Source organism: Diospyros lotus, chromosome 10 (assembly GCF_014633365.1).
Source record: "Diospyros lotus cultivar Yz01 chromosome 10, ASM1463336v1, whole genome shotgun sequence".
Lineage (NCBI taxonomy): Eukaryota > Viridiplantae > Streptophyta > Magnoliopsida > Ericales > Ebenaceae > Diospyros > Diospyros lotus.
The window spans coordinates 29,495,625-29,514,494 of record NC_068347.1 but is presented as its reverse complement, the minus strand read 5'-3'; the positions used below and the strand labels follow the sequence as shown (position 1 = coordinate 29,514,494).

Sequence of the window (18,870 nt, the reverse complement as noted above, 5' to 3'; positions counted from 1 at the left end):
AATTAAAAATTAAAAAATAAAAAATAAAAAATAAAAAATAAAGAGAACGCACCTAAGAGTTTAATTTAAAACTAAAATAAACTAGAGGTTGTTTTTGTAATTGTCGAATCTTACCCATTATCTTTAATTAACTATAAATTTATCTTTATTTAAAAAAAAAAAAAAGTTGGATGGAAGCTTGGGAGGCAACAGATTCTTGCAGAATGCATGTTCCGCGCCTGTTATGAGCGCAGTACTCCTCCAAACCATCCGTCGTCAATGGCGGGTGCGCACTGCGCCACCACTGCCGTCTTCCCCCTCTCCCAACCTCCGAAAACAACCCTTATTACAGTTTCCTTCATCTCCTCTCCGACGCCGCCGAAGAGGAAAAACTATCTCCGCCAGAAGCTTCTCAAAACTCTCACAAAACCATACCCCAACGATGCCATCCCCGAATCGCCCCCCCCAACAAACCCTATAATCCCCGCCGTGTCCCCACGCGAACACAACGAAGGAGAGGCGCGGCAGGGGTTTGAAGTTTCCCGACCCTCGGAAACTGCCGGAGTTCTCAATGGTGGATTTGGATTTGGATATCCCTCGACGAGGTCAGTTTTCAAATTGGGGTTGTTTTTGGTCGGCGCTTTTGCATTTCAGACAGTTTGCGCTGTTATGGTATTTGGGTCGGCTGATTCTGACCGCAAAGATGGAAACTTGGGTACTGGGCATAGAACTAGGGTTTTAGAGTTGGGCGTAAATGGTGATAGCAAGGGGAAATCAAGTGCTTTGCTGGATGGAAATGGCGATTTGTTTAGCGGGAAATTGGAAGAGAAAATTTATGAAATTCAGGCAATGGCAAGGGAAGCAAGAGAACGAGACCGATTGGATTCGAAGTCCAGTGGTTTAGAAGATGATGATGATTTTGTTAAAACTGGCATTGAGAAGGAGGTGGAACGCAAATTGGTTAAGCTGAGGAAGAGGTTGCAGAATAGCCGAGAGAAGTTGCCGGTTTTTCCGGTTAGTCATTTAGGAAACGAGGATGAGTTTGAAGATGGGGTTGGTGTAGATAGTTTGGATGAGAATAAGCCGCTGATGTTTAGAAAGAAGTATAAATTTAGAAGTCCATCAACCAATCCGAGTATTAAACCCAAGGGCTTTCAGGGTTCACAAAATCAGACGATTACTAGGAGTAAAAATAGTAGTTCAGCCGTTGAAGATGAACTAATGAGGAAGGGAAGTGCTGATAATGATAATGTTGATTTGCTAGGGGAAGGATGGCTGCCAGAGCAGGAAAATAACAATTTGTCTGATGATGTTTCTGTGCCCTTGCTCCTAGAGGAAGACATTGGAAGAAATCTATCAAAAGGAAAGTCCAAATCTGCTCAAACTTCAAGCAATAAGTTGGGGACAGAAAGGGTTGCAAAACCCAAAGAACGTGGGATTGGTAATGTTAATAGAATTGACTACAAGTATGATACTTTTTTGTAGGGGGGCAGATTTGTTATGGCATCAATAGAATGTTTTACTTTATTTTATTTTTTTCTGTTATTGTGTTATGCTATCTGTTCACCGGATCCTCCTTGTAATCCCTAGCATTGTTACCTGTTATAGAGAACAAAACTGTTCAGGAAGAAACCGAAGGAAAGATAATGACAGTCAGATTTAAATATATAATTTTCCTTCTCATCGTAAATTTGTGTACTTTTGCAGGCTTAGTGTAATCTGTCCTTTTAAACTTATGAAAGGAGGTACTTCTCTATTTGTGTCCTGAACAATTTTTTGCTCACTTTTTAAATGTTTAGGTGCCACACGCCAAGCTGGTGACAAAGGGTCACGTAACTCTTGGAGCCAGAAGTCAAGAAAATCAAGCCCGATAGGATCACGTAACTCTTGGAGCCAGACAAAGAAAGTCCAGGCAGCTACCATAATATCTAATGAACGTGATTCATTCATGAGGAATGACACTTTAAAGAGCAGAGAAGGCAGAAGCAAAGGAGCAACCAGGAAAGTTGAGGGTAAACAATCAGATGACAAGGCTCATAAATGGTGGCTGAGTCTGCCTTATGTTTTTGTATGTATTATAAATTGTGCAAGGTCAGCTAGTTATTTTTTATTTATATAGGATTGTGTTAAACTTTGTTCCATGCCAAGGTGAGTTTCAGCTCTTAAATTGAACAATTTTGTCTCAAGTTTTCTGGTGTTTTCCTCTTATCCTGGCATAAATTTCTTTTCTTTTTCCTTTTTCATTTCCTTTTCTTTCCTTGCCTTTTCCCCACTGTCTCGTTTCTTTTATTCTCTTAATATGGATAAAGTTCACATAGAGGTGAATCCTCTAGACTTGTAGCGATTTGGTTTTTTGATATTCATTTTTCTTCAATGTCTCACTTAAATGAAACACAGTAAAAAGTCATTTTTATATGGCTGAGAGAGAGGTTCTGTTGTCTCTTACTAGGCATTTTTATTTCAGGCTATTCTTATGCACACAGATCACGATGGTGAAGGACCAAAGGGACTTTTTACTGTAAAGACCAATTCTTACACAATGGACAAGGATGGCTTATCATATACTGTTACTTTTGAAGATCGTGGTGATGCCACTAACTTCTGCTATCTCTTGCAATCCTTTTTTGAAGATCTCCACGATTTTAGTGCTGAAATTGTTCCTTTATCAATACAAGTAAGAACCTTGATGTTGCTTAACTTTGAACCTATCTGTGCATTTTACCTATTGTTGACCACGTTTGTGCATTCAGTTGGTTGCCTGCTTGTGGGGCTTTAGTACTCCCCAATTGTTTTCATATAGGGAATTCTTTGTCACTATTCTTTTGACTGCTAGTTATTCACAAATTTGCTGGCAATTACTATTGGTGTCTGTATCCTTACCCTTTTGACTGCTAGTAGTTATTCACATGTTGCTGGACAATCAATTACTGTTAGGGTGTGTTTGATTGCACAAGGTGGAAAAGAAAAAAAATTCCAACTTCCATGAAAAATCAAAACCAACACCCCCCCCCCCCCCCCCCAAAGAATTGATTTTCCTTGATTTTGTGGAAAATATGGCATTTTTGTACTTAGGTGGAAAATAAATTCATTGAAAAAAGTTGCCAATCAAACACCAAAAGTTGGAATTTGGCTGAAAAATATTTTCTTTTCCATATTTTCCATGCCAATCAAACAGACCCTTAGTGTGTGTCTCTATCCCTTTTTCAGGAACTTGACGAGGCAGTGAGATCGTGTACCATGAAGGTAATCGTGGTGAAGAAAGGGCAACTAAAGCTTTATGCAGGGCAACCACTTGCTGAGGTTGAATTGGCCTTGTGGTCTTTAGTTGAACGAAGTTGAACTGCCTCTACATGGAATGAAAAATGACTGGGGTTAAGACAATGATCAAGCAACTTGTTTCCAGGAGTAAAAGGAGACCATCATTTTCCTTCAGCGTATGTATATGCTGCATCCCTTGACAAAGTTAACCAACATGCAGATATGGGCACAGTTTTGTCTGTTGCATTTGGCATCTAGTTATAAGATCCATTGTTGGGTATACATTTTTAGCCATTGTTCGACTACATGATAGACCAATTCTGTAAGCTTGATAGATCAATTCTGTAAGAGAGGGGTTTTATCAAAAAAAAGACAATTGCTGCATTTGTTAGTGTCAATTATGCTCCATAAAGAAGCTTGATAGACCAATCCTGTAAGAGGGGGGTTATTAAAAAGACAATTGCTGCATTTGTTAGTGTCAATTATGCTCCATAAAGAAGCTTGATAGACCAATTCTGCAAGAGAGACAGAGAGGGGGTTATTGAAAAGACATAATACTAGTTCACTCAACACGCATCTCTCAGCTACATCCATGTAGAAACTTGTTCTATCAGTACTAGTGCTACTACCAGTACACTGTTCTTGAACTGCCACAAACATTACTGGGAAGAAAGTAGTTTAACCATGGACTGTGCATGAATAGCAGGCAAATTGGACTGGCAAAAGGCTTGCCATGTCTCCTGCTTCTGTTCTTCATTCTCTGTCAATGCCACATACATTGATGTCACCATGCTCCGAGCTGCTTCTCTGGCCTCTGGCAGCCTGTCGTTCAGCAGATCTGAGGCAAGTTGAATCATCGAAGGCAACCCGAATTCCTTCATAGGCTCTAACCCCTAAAATTCAGGACAAGAATGGCAAGTTCTTATACGCAATATGTTTGAGAACAATGCTAAGTTCAATGTGTTGATGGTTACCATATTGGATGCACAGTGAGCCATGGAGATTGCAGCCTTGGCCCTGACCCTAGGATTGGCATGGCCAACATAAGCCCTGAGCCTGTGGAACAAAGCAAGGGGACTCATTGACCCCACCATTGCATTTAGAGCCCTATCTGCTTCTTCACACACGAACTTTTTATCTTGAGAAGCCTTGAGCAGTAGCTGCAGTAACTGCCAACCATCCAACCGCATAATCAGAACCATTTACCAGAAAACAAGAAACCATTCTTCTTTTTAGCCACCAAATTTTGGTGGGCATTGAGTCATCGAGCTCATGTAATAGCCCATAAACCACGTGGACATACAGAAATCTGTGTGGGCTCTCTTCTCTAGTAAAGGGGTTAGAGTTTTGATCAGAAATGTTTTATAGAACTAAAAGAAGGCAATGGATTGCATATATACCAAGTGATCAAATGCATCAGAAGTGGTGGATTCCAGCAGTAACTTATCCGCAAAGGTATTGAAGATATCAGATGCAGTCATTATAGAAGTCTTGCACAGAGCACTTCTCGGATTCTTCATGCCCTTCACCAGCACCAGCATCACCTTTTCCCTGTAATCAACAACACAAACTGTCAATGGCATCCATTTTTACAGTTGATTTCGGAAAAAAAAAAAGAAAAAAGAAAAACGCGAATGGACAGACAGCAGGGAGAAATGCCTTACAGAATGGGGAACAAGAGGGAAGAATGATACAGCACCAACCGCCTCGCGTTGTTCAGCGAATCACAGACCCTCAACCAGTCCCTGGACTCCAAGCCTTCGGCCAGGCTCTGCGTTTTCCCAGATGGAATGAAACAACAATCTCAAAAGAAGCCAAACAGAAAACATGGAAATAAAAGAAAGAAAACCAATTTAGGAGAAAAAGGGGGCTGGCTGCTGGCCTACTTGGATTTTGATTTCGGGGTCGGGCAAGGCCTTGAGGTTTTCAGAGGAGATGTAGTAATCAATGCATGCGGAAGCAGCAGCATCTGCTGGTGGCGGCACTAATGGAGGCGCTTTGTTTTCATCATTTACGCCAACATCTTCAGGTTGCCGCTGCCTATGGATCGAAACTGCAACTTTTGTTTGCTTTTTGGGCCTTATTTCTGGAGTCACTGCAGCAGGTAGGGACTTGTTCAGAGGTTTCAGTGCCATTTTCCTCGCGCAGAGAGAGAGAGAGAGAGAGAGAAAGAAAGAGTGAGATGAATGGAAGAAGGAACTAGAGATTTGTGGACGAAGGCGCTAGGTGGTGAAATTTAAATTTTGAGAGAAAGAGTAACGGTCCTATTTCGTGCCGTGGTGGCGCTTTTGAAAATTCGGAAGGGGAGGGAGGGGTAAACGTAACTTTCCCGCAACGGTCAAATTTCGTGGGTACGGCTTCTCTGCGGCAGGCACGCATGCATCACCTTTTATATAAAATCGGACACACAGGAATAATGGTGCACCAAATTGATTAAATTAAGCTGCTTAGGTCTCATAGGACTGGAGATTGAAAATCTTTCTAAAAGTAGACAATCGATAGAAACAATTTTTACATGCTCATTAAGCATAGTTTCATTAGATCCAAAGGCGTCAAAATTTTTTATATGATGTACAAATAACACTATGATCTATATTATGGTACTGATTTTCTTGTTGAAGTTTAATTTAATTTAATTATGCATGATCTGTTCGCCATGAAATTCAAAAGGCATCCATTTTAAGAGGAAAATGCTAGATTAATATTGGGGAAGTTAAATATAGGTTTAAGTCATTGTGTTAAGCCTAATGTTTGTTTGGCCGTTTGATGAATATAAACTAAAAAATTACTTAATATTAAAATTAATGTAAATCTTGCCATAAAATGATTTTGAAATTTATATTAATTTATATCATATTATTTTTGTTAACAGGATTTAACAAAAAATCCAGAAAGGAATTGAATTGTGAAAAAAATTAAAATTAATGATTATGTTGATAAAAATTAAAGTATAAGTAAGGTAGTTAAATTCGGGATTTTAAGTGGCATCGAAAAAGGGTTCATAAAATCGAATCGTAAAATTTTAGAGACAATTAAAAATACTCTTTAATTTTTATAAATATATATTTATAATAACATAATTTTATAAAAAATAAATTAATATCATTTAATAATCTGATTATTCTTTATTATAACTCAAAAGATGATGTTTACAAAATATAACTTAAAACTAACATGTTGGTATAGGCAATTTAGAGGCAAAACATAACTTAAAAGTTTTTAGAGAATATTTCAATATTCTCCGTTAGATTTAAGTTACAATTTATATTGAAGCGTTAAATCATTTGGGGGTCTTTGAAGCATAAAATGGTTAAATTGTACACCTAAAATCGAAATTTTATAGGATTTTATCTCAAATAAGATTTTATATGAGATTTGAATTGTTTGGAGGTCTCCGAAATGTAAAATCGTACAAATAAAATCAAGATTTTAACAACGATGAGTATAAGAATATTATGTTACGAAGTGCAAAGTTTATAAAATTAATAGCCTAATTCACTTTTCAATTTTATTATAAATAAATTATCCTAAACTTTCACGGTTTAATCATTTGCATAAAAATTTATGATCGTTAAAAGAATGTCTCTAGTGGTTCCAAAGTTTTTTTTTTTTTTTACTTGATACACCCTTTCATCACTAATGACATTAATTAAACAAAATTATTATTATTAATCTTAATTAAATTTTTAAAAATAAAAATTAAACCTATAAGGGGTTTGTTGGTATTTGTTCAGTTGCTTAATCAAATTATTACAAATTGTGATATAATTTGGGCAATTGTTCCTAGGCATGTCAACAAGTCAAGTTGCCCCAAGCCCATTCATTTGCCTTCAAAAGATGGGTCGACCCAGCTTGACAGCGCAACGCAAGGCCTAACTTGGCTTGTGAGCCTATCCCGGATAGGCCGAGCCCAGCAGAAGTTGGGGGGTAAACATTGGATCGGTTTGGTTTTTAAGCTAATCGAACTTTAAAAACCGAACAAATTAAACTTTACTTACTAATTTAACCGACCAAACTTTGCATGATGTAAAATAAAGTCATTTCTAACAAATTTAATCCCACTATTATTTGAATTTTGTAGAAAAAAATATGTATGTTTTAGTAATGATTGTGTGCTCGATTAAACCAATTGATTTTGAAAATCTTCATGAAATAAAAAGAAATTGAGATGTGTTGTAATTCATTGAGTAAAATTTCCAATAGAGTGTGAATGGTACAAAAAGACAAAGATTGAGTAAAGTTATATTGTACACTTGTAATAAATATTAATTTTAATTTTTTAATAATTATTTAAATGATTATATGAATAATATTTATACAAAATATAAATAATTATATTATTAATAAAAATTTATATATTGCTATTAAAATTGTAATTACTTATAAATGATCATATTAATAATATTTTTACAAACTTAAAAACATTTATATGGCTATAAAATTTATTTTTAGCCATCTTAATATTTGATTTAGAACTTGACATATTAAGATTTTCTTAATAATTATATGAATAATGTTTATATGCTTTTTATTGATTGTCATTAATTGTATTGGTAACATTTTCTTTGTAATTTCATTTTATTTTTTATTACATTTAATGGGATATAATTTAATTAGATTAATTAACTTAACCGGAGCTTAATCAACTTTACTAGCAGCGGAAGAGGCATTCAAGCAAAACGAATAAATTATAGGGATTTTTAGATAATTTTTAAACCACGTGGGCTTGAATTCAAATGGCTCAAACCACAAGGTTATGGAAGCAATTTACTTTATTATAAAATAAAAATTAAATATAAAATTTGATATATTATTGTCTATTGGCACCCAATTGAATACCCCTGATAAATTGAAACTAATTAATATGAATTCAGACAAAATTAAAAGTTCTTTAAAATCAAAAGAAAAAATTTTATACGATCAATTTTGTTGTACGCACAAATAATAAATAATAAGATATTAACACGTACAAAATATAAATATATCACATATGAGAATGTTACAGTAAACTTGCGGCAAAGAAAAAAATAAAAAATAAAAAAGAGATTATTTATAATAATTTTTTTAAAAATAAAATATAATTAAAATAGTTTGATCATATAAGAAAAAAAACAAATAAAGACTTGTGTGAGGAGGGTAAATAGAAATTAAAGAATGGAAGAAGTGTTATTTGAAATAAGATATAAGTATAAGGGTTTTATAGAATATATAATTATAGATAAAAAATAATAATTAAGCTAATTAGCAAGAGAATTTGGAGGCTCACACTTAGTCAAGAGTATCATATCCTCCATCAATATTATCTGGTTGCTCTTACTTAGGACTCGATTATTTAGCCATTAAATGACCACCATAAACTTTTCTTAAGCAACAATTATAAGATACAACATTGAACAATACCAACCTCAAAATTCAAAACAACATTGTAGCATGCATTACATTACCATTCTCACACTAATTGTCTCTCATTGCTACTACAGCTTCTGCATCCTCTGAAACCACGCATTCAGCTTCAATAGGGACTGAGAGTGGAATGAAGAATGGCAGATGGAAGTGGTTCTGGTTCCACCAGTAGCAGTACTGATCGACGGATCCTCTACTGAAATTCCATGGTGCAGTTGAAATTAATTGCATGTCCAGAACCAGAATCATTTTCTAACGGTTTATTTATTCATCAAATCTTCGACGGTGGACTGCTGTTGCAAGATGAGAACCGATGCATCAATCTTCATGTCTGACGATGCAAGTATGTCTCCGATAATTCCCATTTCCTCAACATAGCCCCAGTCAGCAAGTCCAGCCACTAGGGGGCAGTCACTGTCTAGCCTTCTCCCGGTCAACATGAAGTCATAAGGGTCGTTGAGAGACAGAAGCACCCTGGAGGTTTCGGCTCCATCCCTCACAGTTACTTCCCTGTACTCAACACATGTGTTGTCTTTGTTGAGATTCCAAAACTCCTCCATCACATTTGCATCAAGTCTAGCGTCCAATAAATCAGTTATAAAGTTGTCCTCAGCAATCAGGCGAATAACGGTGAGCCTAACAGCAGGGTTCCTGGCCATGAACGTACCATAAGCCAGTGCCTCCCGAGAATCAGGTCCTCCAGCAAAAACAACGCATACCCAGATCTTGGCCGCATTTTTGTAGTCTGATCTCTGGGGCATGATTATCTTTTTGTCAACAAGGAGACCAACCGAGCATGGAGCCTTGTCAAGCACATTTTTAGTCACTCCCCTCATTCCAATGCCCTGAGACTTGCAAAATGGGATGACCAATAGGCAAGCATTTTTCTCAAGTGCCAGTGTACATATGTCATCATGCATTGTGGAATAAGGCGTGATGGCTGTGAAATACTGATGCTTTATCATTCCTCCACTGTGGAGTTCATGATAACGGAAGGCACTGATCATGCGGTCTGTTCTGGTGACCACAGAAGACCTTCGTTTGTGGAACTGGTGGTTGATAAGTAGGGGGTGGTCTCGCCCAACAAGCTCCATCAGCTCTAAAACAAACGCTCCGATGGGCTTCTGTTTCGCAAACTGAGAAGCTCTCATTAAATTCAGAAGGCTGAAAACATGGTCTTCTTCATGGATACAGAAAACAACACGAAATTCACTGTCATGGCCAGATTGCTGGATTGACCTCCTCTGGTAGTTCAAGTATCTTTTTGATGGATCGTAAAGATGATGGATTATAGGAGTCACAATTGCTGAGTACGTCAGTATCAAGAGAATGATAATACTGTAAAGCTCTGGGCTGATCATCTGCATAATTTGACTAGAACTTCAGAATTAAAGCTAAGGAAATCCAGTGTGCATGATTAAGCATGAAGTAATATACAGTTCTTCTTTACATAAAATATTGGTGAAAATATTTCAGCACGCAACTTTACATTTGACTTCACATTTTATTAATCCCTCCGTCAGCAGCAATGCAGTACACTTATAAAAATGTTCAGCAGCAAAATCTTGCAAATGATATGACTAAGCAATTCTTGAATGACCAGAGCAGAAGGTAAGGTTGTAATTGCAATTTTTGTGAAAGGAATTTTATGCATGAAATTAACAAAAAAAAAAGAGTTAATTTCTCCATCATTCACCCTTCAATCTTAAAAGATAATTAGCAAATGAACACTCTCAAGCATCAAAGAATTGGAAGTAAGGTAGACCGTACTTTAAACCTGAGGTGAAGTTTGAAGAACAGCACATCATAAAACCCTTGTGAGCTCAATACGAAGCCAAGCGCGAAAGAATCCTTACAAGGCATGTTCCATAGGAGGGAAGGGATTATAGAGGCAGAAAATTTCCCCAAATATACAAAAATGATAATGACCTCTGTGAGACAGAAATTTGTTGCAGTTATTGTGGACAGATCCACAAATCGACCTGCATCAACTATATATGCTGGCACAAGCACTGCTGAAACTAAAAACTCAAGCTTTTCCACCACTCCAGATCCTAGGGGTGGACCAGATGGCACAACCAAGCCAAAGAGCATTGCTCCAAAGTAGCAAGTATCTCCCATAAATTCACATCCAATAGCAACTCCCAAGAAGAGTGCAAACACTGTAAAGAAGTGATGTTCCTTTATACTCCTTCCTTCTGGGTTTTTCTTCATTAACCAAAACAAAAATGGAGGCAGCACGAATACTATTACAAGTATCGTAAAGGCTCTTGCAGTTTCTGATTTGACATAATCCATGGTTTTAAATCCCTGACTTTTAGAAAATCGAACGAAAGTACAGTAAATAATGAAAACCCAGCTGCTTACACTGCTAATCAGCGAAGAAGACATTGCAAGGCGGCCAATTTCTGAGTTAAGTATGCCGAGGTCTTCAAGTAGGAAGGAGGTGACTTGAAAGGATGTCGAGGATAAAATAAGGGATAACCAAAGGAGGTATTCTGCAGATGGATTGTCGGATTTCACAATAAAATGAGCTCCAGCATGAGCAAACGTCACTGGAAGCACGAAACACATGGCGCCGATGATCCATGACAACTTTCCTGAAGTCTTGATAACGTTTACATCTGTTCGAATGCCAACTACAAATGCAATTACTGTCAAGCTAAAGACCTCGAGGAAACTCATTATAGTCGTGAGCTTTTGCGTAAACAAGCCTTCATAGAACTCTCCCCATCCTAAAAGTCGAAACAGTGTAGGTCCCAAAATCAAGCCAGTCTGATTGATGAGCATAAGACGACGTCATTAATCATCAACTAGCAGAAAAGGGGAAAAAAAGAAACGTAGTTTGGCACAGTGGGGCAAATAATGTAGGCAACTCAAACGGAAAATATATATATATATGAACGAAAGTTCTGAATTGAATTAAGCACGGGCAAATTAATACTGTTAAATGTGCATCAACTCAAACGCAATGACATCGAATTTAAGAAAGGGAGATGAAGCAATCAATTACCAACATTTCCGCAACAAATCTCGGCTGCTTGAGAGGCCGGAGAACGCGTCGCATGATTGCAGAGAGGAAAATTGCAACCCCAAGTAGCAGCAGGAGAAATGGAAGTGGTTGGTGCAACGGATCGCCATTCAGGAAAACACCCTTTGAAGTCACAGCCGAGCCGAGATATTCACACGCATGGGACACCAGGAAAATGGTCAGGTTGAAAGGAACTTGCGCTATCTCGGCCCTGTCCATCCCCGTCCGTTTTCTTCTTCCGGATCTTCGAAGAAGAAGGCGACGGCGACGAGGATGAGAAGAAGATGGATATTGGCGGAAAAATGATACAAAGAAGAGAAGATTTCTCGGCCAGAATCAATATACTGATGCATCATCATCGTTCACCAAAGCTGCCGTTTTGACCCGTTCAAACTTCAATTGCCAAAATTATGCTGTTTGATTGTTGAGCAGAATGCTAAAAATGGTGAAAAGCAGCTGTATGAATGAATGAACGGACGAATGGATGGATTTGGATATACTCCTAAATATATACACTAATCCCTTCACACACACACACACACATATATATGTGTCTCTGTGTGTTTTTGGGCAATCAAGCTTGACGAGCTTGCCATCACCTTTCTCCTCCCTCGACGTTTGTCTTTGTGTACAATTGGATTATAATATGAATAACAATATTTAAATATATATTTATATATACACATTAAAATATATTAATTTTTGTGTGCTTCGTAAAAATAAGTTTTTTTTTTTTGGGTTAAATAAAAGAGAAAGGTTGGGTGAATGATTAGTGTAGCAATTCTTTTTTAACATGAACACAAGGGTATAAAATTCTTTTTTATTAGAAAATATTACTACGTTTGGACCACAATTATAGTGGAGAAGATGAACTCATTAGTCTAACTCCGCTGTAATGTATAACGTCAAACCTCATGTCCACCGATTATTTTGAAGTTATGAATTTTGGTTTTGTGAAAATAAATTAAATTTAAAATTCAAATCTCAAATTTAGGAGACAATAGATAACTCTTAATTAAACCACTAAAATATTATTATATTTGTAAAAAACAAGTTTGATATCAAGCTTATAACAACTTTTTGAACTAAAACTTATGAAAAAAAAAAAAAAACCATCAATGAGCTAAACTTGACGTCCACAAATTTTTAAAGAAACTTGTCCTTAAAGATCGTTTAGAAATTTATATCGAAAGCTAGATCAAGTGATAACTCACATACTATGATAAGTATGATTGGATCAAGTGATGAGCTACCTCTTTGAGATCATGGATTCGAATTTTCTTACACCTTAATAATGTGGACATTTCTAATTATTTATTATGTACCAGAAAAATAAAAAACAAGGAAAGAAACAAGCTAGCTTGACCTCACCTCATATTTTAGCTCAACTTATTAGTCTTAAGCTTAGACCCGTTGATATAAATTTCCAAGGAACAAACCTAAATCTGTATATATAGACTCTACTTGATTGCAATTTCACTACTTTAGCCTAATGTTTGGATGACTCCACAACCTACCATTTAAGAGTGAAGGGCTAGAGCTAATTAATAATAACTAATTAAGAATGATGTCTATATGGACATTAAGAATGATTGCAGTGCAGCGAGGATTTGAGTTTATCTCCAGAACTAAGTTTGATAAGGTTGTATTTAGTAATTTCATATCCTTGGCTTGGCAACAATGCATGCACGTACATATTGGATGGATAGTTAGCATTGCGAAAACAAAATCAGAGCTAAAACAAAATTAGAGCTAAGGAGAGATGATTAAAATTAAAAAGTCTCTTCGACATTTTATGTAATAGTAAAATTATATTAAAATTATAAAAGGATGAGTTTTTGTTAGGTGACACAAATTATTAGACAATAAGACATTAATATATGTGTAAAATATGAGAAATATTAGAGATGACAATGATATGATAAATTGCGACTCAAAGTGGTGAAATATTTTGTTGAATTAAGTAAAAAGGGCTATGTATAGGTCTCGTTATATTCATCCAAAAAATAATAATCGTTTGGTATTAGAATGAGTGATCTTCCGAGAAGTGTTCGCTTTACTTTGTCAAAGATGCCATATCAATCCGTCCTTCGCGTGTAGCCATTAGATCAATGATCACCATAAACCTGTGGGTTTTTTTTTTTTTTTTAAGTTTTTAACGATTATCCTTGAATTAAGGTGCATTGGACAACGGCAACCTCAAATTATTCTAAACAATTAACATTGTAAATTAACCTCCCAGGAGCATCAATTCTGTGACTGTCTCTTACAAAGCAAAAGGGAATCCATCATCCATCATCAATCATCAATCGAGAACATCAAAACACAGAGAGCAGTTTAGGAATTAATTACCTGATCAGTGGGAATTAGTGATTAATGGCGGGGAAACAAGTGATGCTGGTTGGAGTCGACGACAGCGAACGCAGCTTCTACGCTCTGCAATGGACGCTCGATCACTTCTTCCACTCTCCCTCGGCTTCGCCTTTCAAGCTCGTCGTCGTCCATGCCAAATCCATTCCCATCTCCGCCATCAGCCTCGGCGGACCAGGTACGTGTATTATACTCGTCTCTCGAGTAGGAGTGTTCCACGCATCAGCTGGTTAGTTGAAATTTTATGTAGATTTGAATTCGATTAATCATGATCTGGTTTGTAGTTTGGGCCCATAAAAAGAAGGGTCTAATTACAATGTAAAATAGAACCAAGGGTCTAGATTAAATTCAAATTTAATCGAGTCCAATCTGGGTTCCAAGATCCATGCATTTACATCAAAAGTTTATGATATAGAACCTATAATGCACTTAAGATCAATAAAATTTATGTTAATATAAGTTTTGAATGAAATAACAAGCACAAGAGCCAATTGGGTCTCGTTAGCTTAATAACCTTAACTATACCTAACCTAATATCAAATGGCTGGTAAATTAACGAACAGTTCTGAGTTTTGAGCATGTTTCCCAATTCTGATTGAATTACCCGCAGGAGCGGTGGACATTTTATCGCTTGTGGAGAAAGATTTGAAGAGCACAGCGGAGAGGGTGACAGAAAAGACTAAAGAGGCATGCAAGAAAAAAGGGGTAATGGCAAATGGGATTAATTAATCTTAATAGAGAAAATAATAACATTCCTTGAAGGTTACAAAACCTTTTTACTTGTATTTTTGTGGGGTTGCACTGCAGGTTGAAGTGGAAGTGGATGTGACAGAAGGCGACGCTAGGAATGTCATGTGTGATGCGGTGGAGAAACACCATGCTTCCGTCCTGGTTCTCGGCAGCCATGGCTATGGCGTTTTTAAGAGGTATCTAATTAAACTCAACTCTAGTTATTTACTCGTATATTTGCTTAATCTTTATTTAGTTTACGTCTCTTTTCATTGCTGTCGCCACCCAATGAAAGAACATAGACATAGCTTGTACTAAATCTAGACAATGGTGGTGGTATTTGCAGGGCTGTGTTGGGGAGCGTGAGTGACTACTGCTCTCACCATGCTCATTGCTCTGTGATGATCGTCAAGAAGCCCATGGCCAAGAACTGATCAAGACATTATTGCCCTTACAACTAGATCTATTCAATAACTACGTGAACTTGCCAGTTCTTTTCTTTCTTTTACGAGGGGATATGGTTCGATGTCCAAAAAACGCCGTGTGCGCTACCCTCTATTTGCCCTACTAATGAGGAACGGATGACAGACTATTTGTTTGATAACACCCATAACCATGTCTCTCTGTTCCATCTATTCCACTCAATGAATAACATTGACAATCCATAGGATTTGTTTCATCTTTTCTTCTTTTTTTTTCCCTTATCAATGTGAATTTCCATTGGCCACCCAACGAATGTAAATCACATAAATTCACAAATAAATACTAAACACTAAATAAGTACACAAATTTATGTTTGCTCACCTCTAAAAAAATTTAAACAATAGCAGACCGAACCCACTATATCCTCTTTTATTTAGCCCTAACAAACTAATGCAGCACTGCCAAACTTAAAATGTTGGAATGATTGGTTTTATTTGCCTAAAAGAACATAGGTGTAGAAAAACAGACATGTCCTTTTATCATTATTCCTATTTGATTCATTTGATCATGCAATATTTGACAACAATGGGGTTGAGCTGTTAAGAGATACTGAACGATAAACCAACTAAGATTGTATGATTTTCTTTTTTGAGAAAAAAAAAAATGATAAGCAAATAGATAATAGCAGACAATAAATTCAATCCACGTTACCAACCAAAAACAGAAAATGACATGTTCTAAGCAGAGGTTCCATAGAACAGTGAACTATAAGTTCCAAAACTTATGGCAATAATAATAATCACTGAAACTAAAATGAGTGACTCCCACTCTGAACCAGGCGATTACAACTCCATCCTTCTCAGCATTTGACTTCCTTCAACCCATGCGCTAAGTACAAAAACGTTGGGTCAGTGGCACCCTCCTTGTAGTATGCAAACACCATGGTACTGTCATCGTGCAGGCCCTCTCCAACAAAACTGCAAAACATCATGTTCAACTTCATTGAGTTCCAGACCGAATATGCAACTTTATCATCTTCGGCATTTCACATTTTGGATGGTGCGGTCAGGCAAGATGATCATCAAGTAACAAACAAATACTTGTGACGGGTGTTAATGTAAGCCAAACACACTTACAATTGGAGGTCACTGAGCTTGGAGAGCAAGAACTTAGTTGCCCCCTCAATATTCTTCTTAAATTCCTCCTGCTTCTCTGCATCCAACTTGGGTGTCAACAACTTGATGTACTTCTTGATGAAGGCAACAAACTGCTTCTTATCAAAAGGGGGTTGTTCCTGCAAGTTTCACATGCTTAATTTTCTTAGCAGCTAAAATTAGGTAATTCCCAACGTGTCAAGATCTGAAAAAGGGGAGAACTAACCTGGAGTCTGAAGGTGTCAACAATGTCAACCACTTTGACACACTGATCATCAACACCCTCGTCTTCCCCACCTTCTGCAGAAGGGTTAGCACCAATGTCTACATCAACAGCCCCTTTAACAACCCACTGCAACAGGCCAATGAATTCGCAATGTAAAACAAAGCACTCAACATCCAAAATTCAATGTCATCTATAGGGAATAAGCTAGCATATTAGAGTAACAAAACTTGTTAGCAAGACTAGTAATTCAACATGTTATTTTTACTCTAAACAAAATAAAAAGGAGAGAAATTTTTTTTTACTAACTTTCCCTTCAACTTCCCACAATACTCCATTATGGATTTCCTTGTATGGAAACGAGTCCGAGAGAAGCTCATCACCTACATTGATGAACATAAACCACGTTAAGTAGTGGCATATTATCTATTCTCAAAGGACTTTATAACAAAAAAAATCTAGCCTTACGACACACACAAACTAGAAATCAGGCAGACACTATATTTTACTGCAGGTTAATAATAAACAAGCTCACCCATATTGTAAAACAAGGAATAACAAAGAACATCAACCGGCTCCAACTTGTTCAGGAAGAGAAATTCTCTCATGATTTAAAGTTCTCAATAAACACATTAAGGAAGCCACACAGAAGTAGATAATTTGTTCAGCAATGGGTCCAATTTAGGGGAATAAAAGAATACAACTTCAGAAAGTTCACAAAGACAGCTGAGTAACTGAATTCAGATAAAACCATTCCAAACCCACTGAGGAGCTACTTCACCTTCAAAATTATATTCAATAGATTTTGCAGCAAATACTACTAGATTGGAGGCATCAAATTCATGCTGTAATTAATAATTGAATGAACTATTTTATAGCTGCAAATAGTAGGGCAGCGATATGATAACTCCAAAACCTAAAATCAGCAATGTAACTGCAAATTGATACTGCCTTACAAACGGCAAAGCAAATTCAGAAACAAATCTGGTTGTGCCAATTCAATAATTAAGTTAAAGAGACCAATTTTTTAAAACATTTTTTTTCTGCAAGCAAACCAAAACAAATATCAATAAACAGAGGACAGGCAGAAGGTGAATTCCAAAACAAACATGATCTGTTTTTGTAGAGAAGATAAAATTAACGTGACGGTCTTCTTGTTTGACAAACCGCATCAATTTGAGAGTTACAGAGATTTCGAAATCCATATCTGGAAAGTAACAAATTTTCGACGCACTTAATGCTTGCTTAAGTTCGAAGCAGATCCATTTAACATAAAAAAATCAGATCCACTAGGAAAAAAAATCCTAATCAATCTGACCGAAGACTGATCAACCAAACCAACTGTTAAAACACTTAACCCAACACAGATCGCCACGGAATCATGAAATTGAGCTCAGATCTAAAAACAAATAAGCCGAATAACACATAAACACGCAACCGAACACCGCACAGACCGCTAGGCTTTGCCAGGCAAGCCATGAACATCGCATAAACCAGATAAAATCAAAAGTTTTAATCACATGCCAAACCTCAACTTGGACTGATTTGATCATAGTACAGAACAACTCCGCACATGAATTGATGAGATTTGTAGAGAAAATTGTTACCGGTGAGTAAGTCCTGGTAGACCAACATGATCGCAGGAGCAAGCTCTCGGGTCGTTCCAACGAAGGGATGAGAGATCGCAAAGACGGACACGGCTCGAAGCGAGAGAGCGAGAGGGAGTCGGCCTGAAGGTCGACAACGAATTTATAGAGGCGAGGGTTTTGGGATAGAAAACATTCGGCGATGCCATGGATTACCGAAAAGGGGTCGGCTTTTAAATAATTACCAAACGTGTCCTGATCGTATTCCCCGCCGCACACATTTTATGAAATTGCATATTTTTTCTATTTAAACATTTAATTTTTTATTATTTTAATTATATCATAATTTTAAATTAATTATTTTTTATTTTTTATTTTTTATTTCAATTACATTTTTAAACTATATAATTTCCAATCAATTACATGTCTCAATAAATTTATTTCAGATAATAAATTAAATATAATTTTAAGAATGTGACTAACACAACAAAAAATTTAAGAATACAATTAAGTCAAAATGTATAATTTAAAAGTATAATAAAAATAATAAAATTTTTAAATATTTAAATAAAAAATACAAATATAAAGAATAAAATATCTATTTAACCCCCACTAAATCTACCTTACACCCTATCAACTATCAACTATGCAAAGTGTGTTTTAACTATTTCTAAATATTTTTGGATAATTTCTTATTCTAAAATATTAAGAAAT

At 36.4% G+C, this 18,870-nt stretch overlaps 5 protein-coding genes across 6 annotated transcripts; 2 read left to right on the top strand and 3 right to left on the bottom strand.

Moving 5' to 3' along the window:
* Positions 1–180: 180 nt before the first annotated feature.
* LOC127812143 (uncharacterized) lies at positions 181–3,621 on the top strand. The gene is made up of 4 exons (XM_052352474.1): positions 181–1,420; positions 1,779–2,047; positions 2,444–2,653; positions 3,187–3,621. The coding sequence occupies exons 1-4, from the start codon at positions 208–210 to the stop codon at positions 3,316–3,318; spliced, it is 1,824 nt and encodes a 607-aa protein (XP_052208434.1). The 5' UTR covers positions 181–207; the 3' UTR covers positions 3,319–3,621.
* A 78-nt stretch (positions 3,622–3,699) lies between these two features.
* On the bottom strand, positions 3,700–5,490 carry LOC127812144 (uncharacterized). Its single transcript, XM_052352475.1, has 5 exons — positions 5,124–5,490; positions 4,902–5,008; positions 4,638–4,788; positions 4,212–4,406; positions 3,700–4,130 (listed from the first exon to the last, which is right to left on the bottom strand). Exons 1-5 carry the CDS (start codon positions 5,370–5,372, stop codon positions 3,897–3,899), a joined length of 936 nt encoding a protein of 311 aa, XP_052208435.1. The 5' UTR covers positions 5,373–5,490; the 3' UTR covers positions 3,700–3,896.
* A 3,069-nt stretch (positions 5,491–8,559) lies between these two features.
* Positions 8,560–15,207, bottom strand: LOC127812094 (cation/H(+) antiporter 15-like). 2 transcript variants are annotated; one of them, XM_052352415.1, is made up of 4 exons: positions 14,024–15,207; positions 11,654–12,107; positions 10,411–11,415; positions 8,560–10,001 (listed from the first exon to the last, which is right to left on the bottom strand). In XM_052352415.1, exons 2-4 carry the CDS (start codon positions 11,888–11,890, stop codon positions 8,901–8,903), a joined length of 2,343 nt encoding a protein of 780 aa, XP_052208375.1. In that variant the 5' UTR covers positions 11,891–12,107; positions 14,024–15,207; the 3' UTR covers positions 8,560–8,900. The 2 variants fall into 2 exon arrangements, with proteins under 2 accessions (XP_052208375.1, XP_052208376.1); XM_052352416.1 differs by lacking the exon at positions 11,654–12,107.
* Positions 13,988–15,405, top strand: LOC127811227 (universal stress protein A-like protein). Its single transcript, XM_052350936.1, has 4 exons — positions 13,988–14,219; positions 14,652–14,746; positions 14,849–14,967; positions 15,117–15,405. Exons 1-4 carry the CDS (start codon positions 14,048–14,050, stop codon positions 15,202–15,204), a joined length of 474 nt encoding a protein of 157 aa, XP_052206896.1. The 5' UTR covers positions 13,988–14,047; the 3' UTR covers positions 15,205–15,405.
* Positions 15,406–15,875: 470 nt separating this feature from the next.
* On the bottom strand, positions 15,876–18,343 carry LOC127812095 (translationally-controlled tumor protein homolog). Its single transcript, XM_052352417.1, has 5 exons — positions 18,178–18,343; positions 16,880–16,953; positions 16,574–16,699; positions 16,330–16,487; positions 15,876–16,170 (listed from the first exon to the last, which is right to left on the bottom strand). The coding sequence occupies exons 1-5, from the start codon at positions 18,203–18,205 to the stop codon at positions 16,053–16,055; spliced, it is 504 nt and encodes a 167-aa protein (XP_052208377.1). The 5' UTR covers positions 18,206–18,343; the 3' UTR covers positions 15,876–16,052.
* Positions 18,344–18,870: the final 527 nt, after the last annotated feature.

Bases quoted from the DNA above. Each gene is read 5' to 3' on its own strand.
- LOC127811227 (XM_052350936.1), top strand. From the start codon at position 14,048: ATGGCGGGGAAACAAGTGATGCTGGTTGGAGTCGACGACAGCGAACGC. The intron at 14,220-14,651 runs GTACGTGTATTA...AATTACCCGCAG, and splicing joins CATCAGCCTCGGCGGACCAG to GAGCGGTGGACATTTTATCG. The intron at 14,747-14,848 runs GTAATGGCAAAT...GTTGCACTGCAG, and splicing joins AGGCATGCAAGAAAAAAGGG to GTTGAAGTGGAAGTGGATGT.
- LOC127812143 (XM_052352474.1), top strand. From the start codon at position 208: ATGTTCCGCGCCTGTTATGAGCGCAGTACTCCTCCAAACCATCCGTCG. The intron at 1,421-1,778 runs GTAATGTTAATA...TTAAATGTTTAG, and splicing joins ACCCAAAGAACGTGGGATTG to GTGCCACACGCCAAGCTGGT. The intron at 2,048-2,443 runs GTATGTATTATA...TTTTTATTTCAG, and splicing joins TGAGTCTGCCTTATGTTTTT to GCTATTCTTATGCACACAGA.
- LOC127812094 (XM_052352415.1), bottom strand. From the start codon at position 11,890: ATGGACAGGGCCGAGATAGCGCAAGTTCCTTTCAACCTGACCATTTTC. The intron at 11,416-11,653 runs GTAATTGATTGC...CTCATCAATCAG, and splicing joins GATTTGTTGCGGAAATGTTG to ACTGGCTTGATTTTGGGACC. The intron at 10,002-10,410 runs GTACGGTCTACC...CAAATTATGCAG, and splicing joins AACTTCACCTCAGGTTTAAA to ATGATCAGCCCAGAGCTTTA.
- LOC127812144 (XM_052352475.1), bottom strand. From the start codon at position 5,372: ATGGCACTGAAACCTCTGAACAAGTCCCTACCTGCTGCAGTGACTCCA. The intron at 4,407-4,637 runs GTATATATGCAA...GATGGTTGGCAG, and splicing joins CTGATGCATTTGATCACTTG to TTACTGCAGCTACTGCTCAA. The intron at 4,131-4,211 runs GTAACCATCAAC...CCTGAATTTTAG, and splicing joins CTCACTGTGCATCCAATATG to GGGTTAGAGCCTATGAAGGA.
- LOC127812095 (XM_052352417.1), bottom strand. From the start codon at position 18,205: ATGTTGGTCTACCAGGACTTACTCACCG. The intron at 16,700-16,879 runs GTTAGTAAAAAA...GGCCTGTTGCAG, and splicing joins TGTGGGAAGTTGAAGGGAAA to TGGGTTGTTAAAGGGGCTGT. The intron at 16,488-16,573 runs GTTAGTTCTCCC...TGAAACTTGCAG, and splicing joins TTGACACCTTCAGACTCCAG to GAACAACCCCCTTTTGATAA.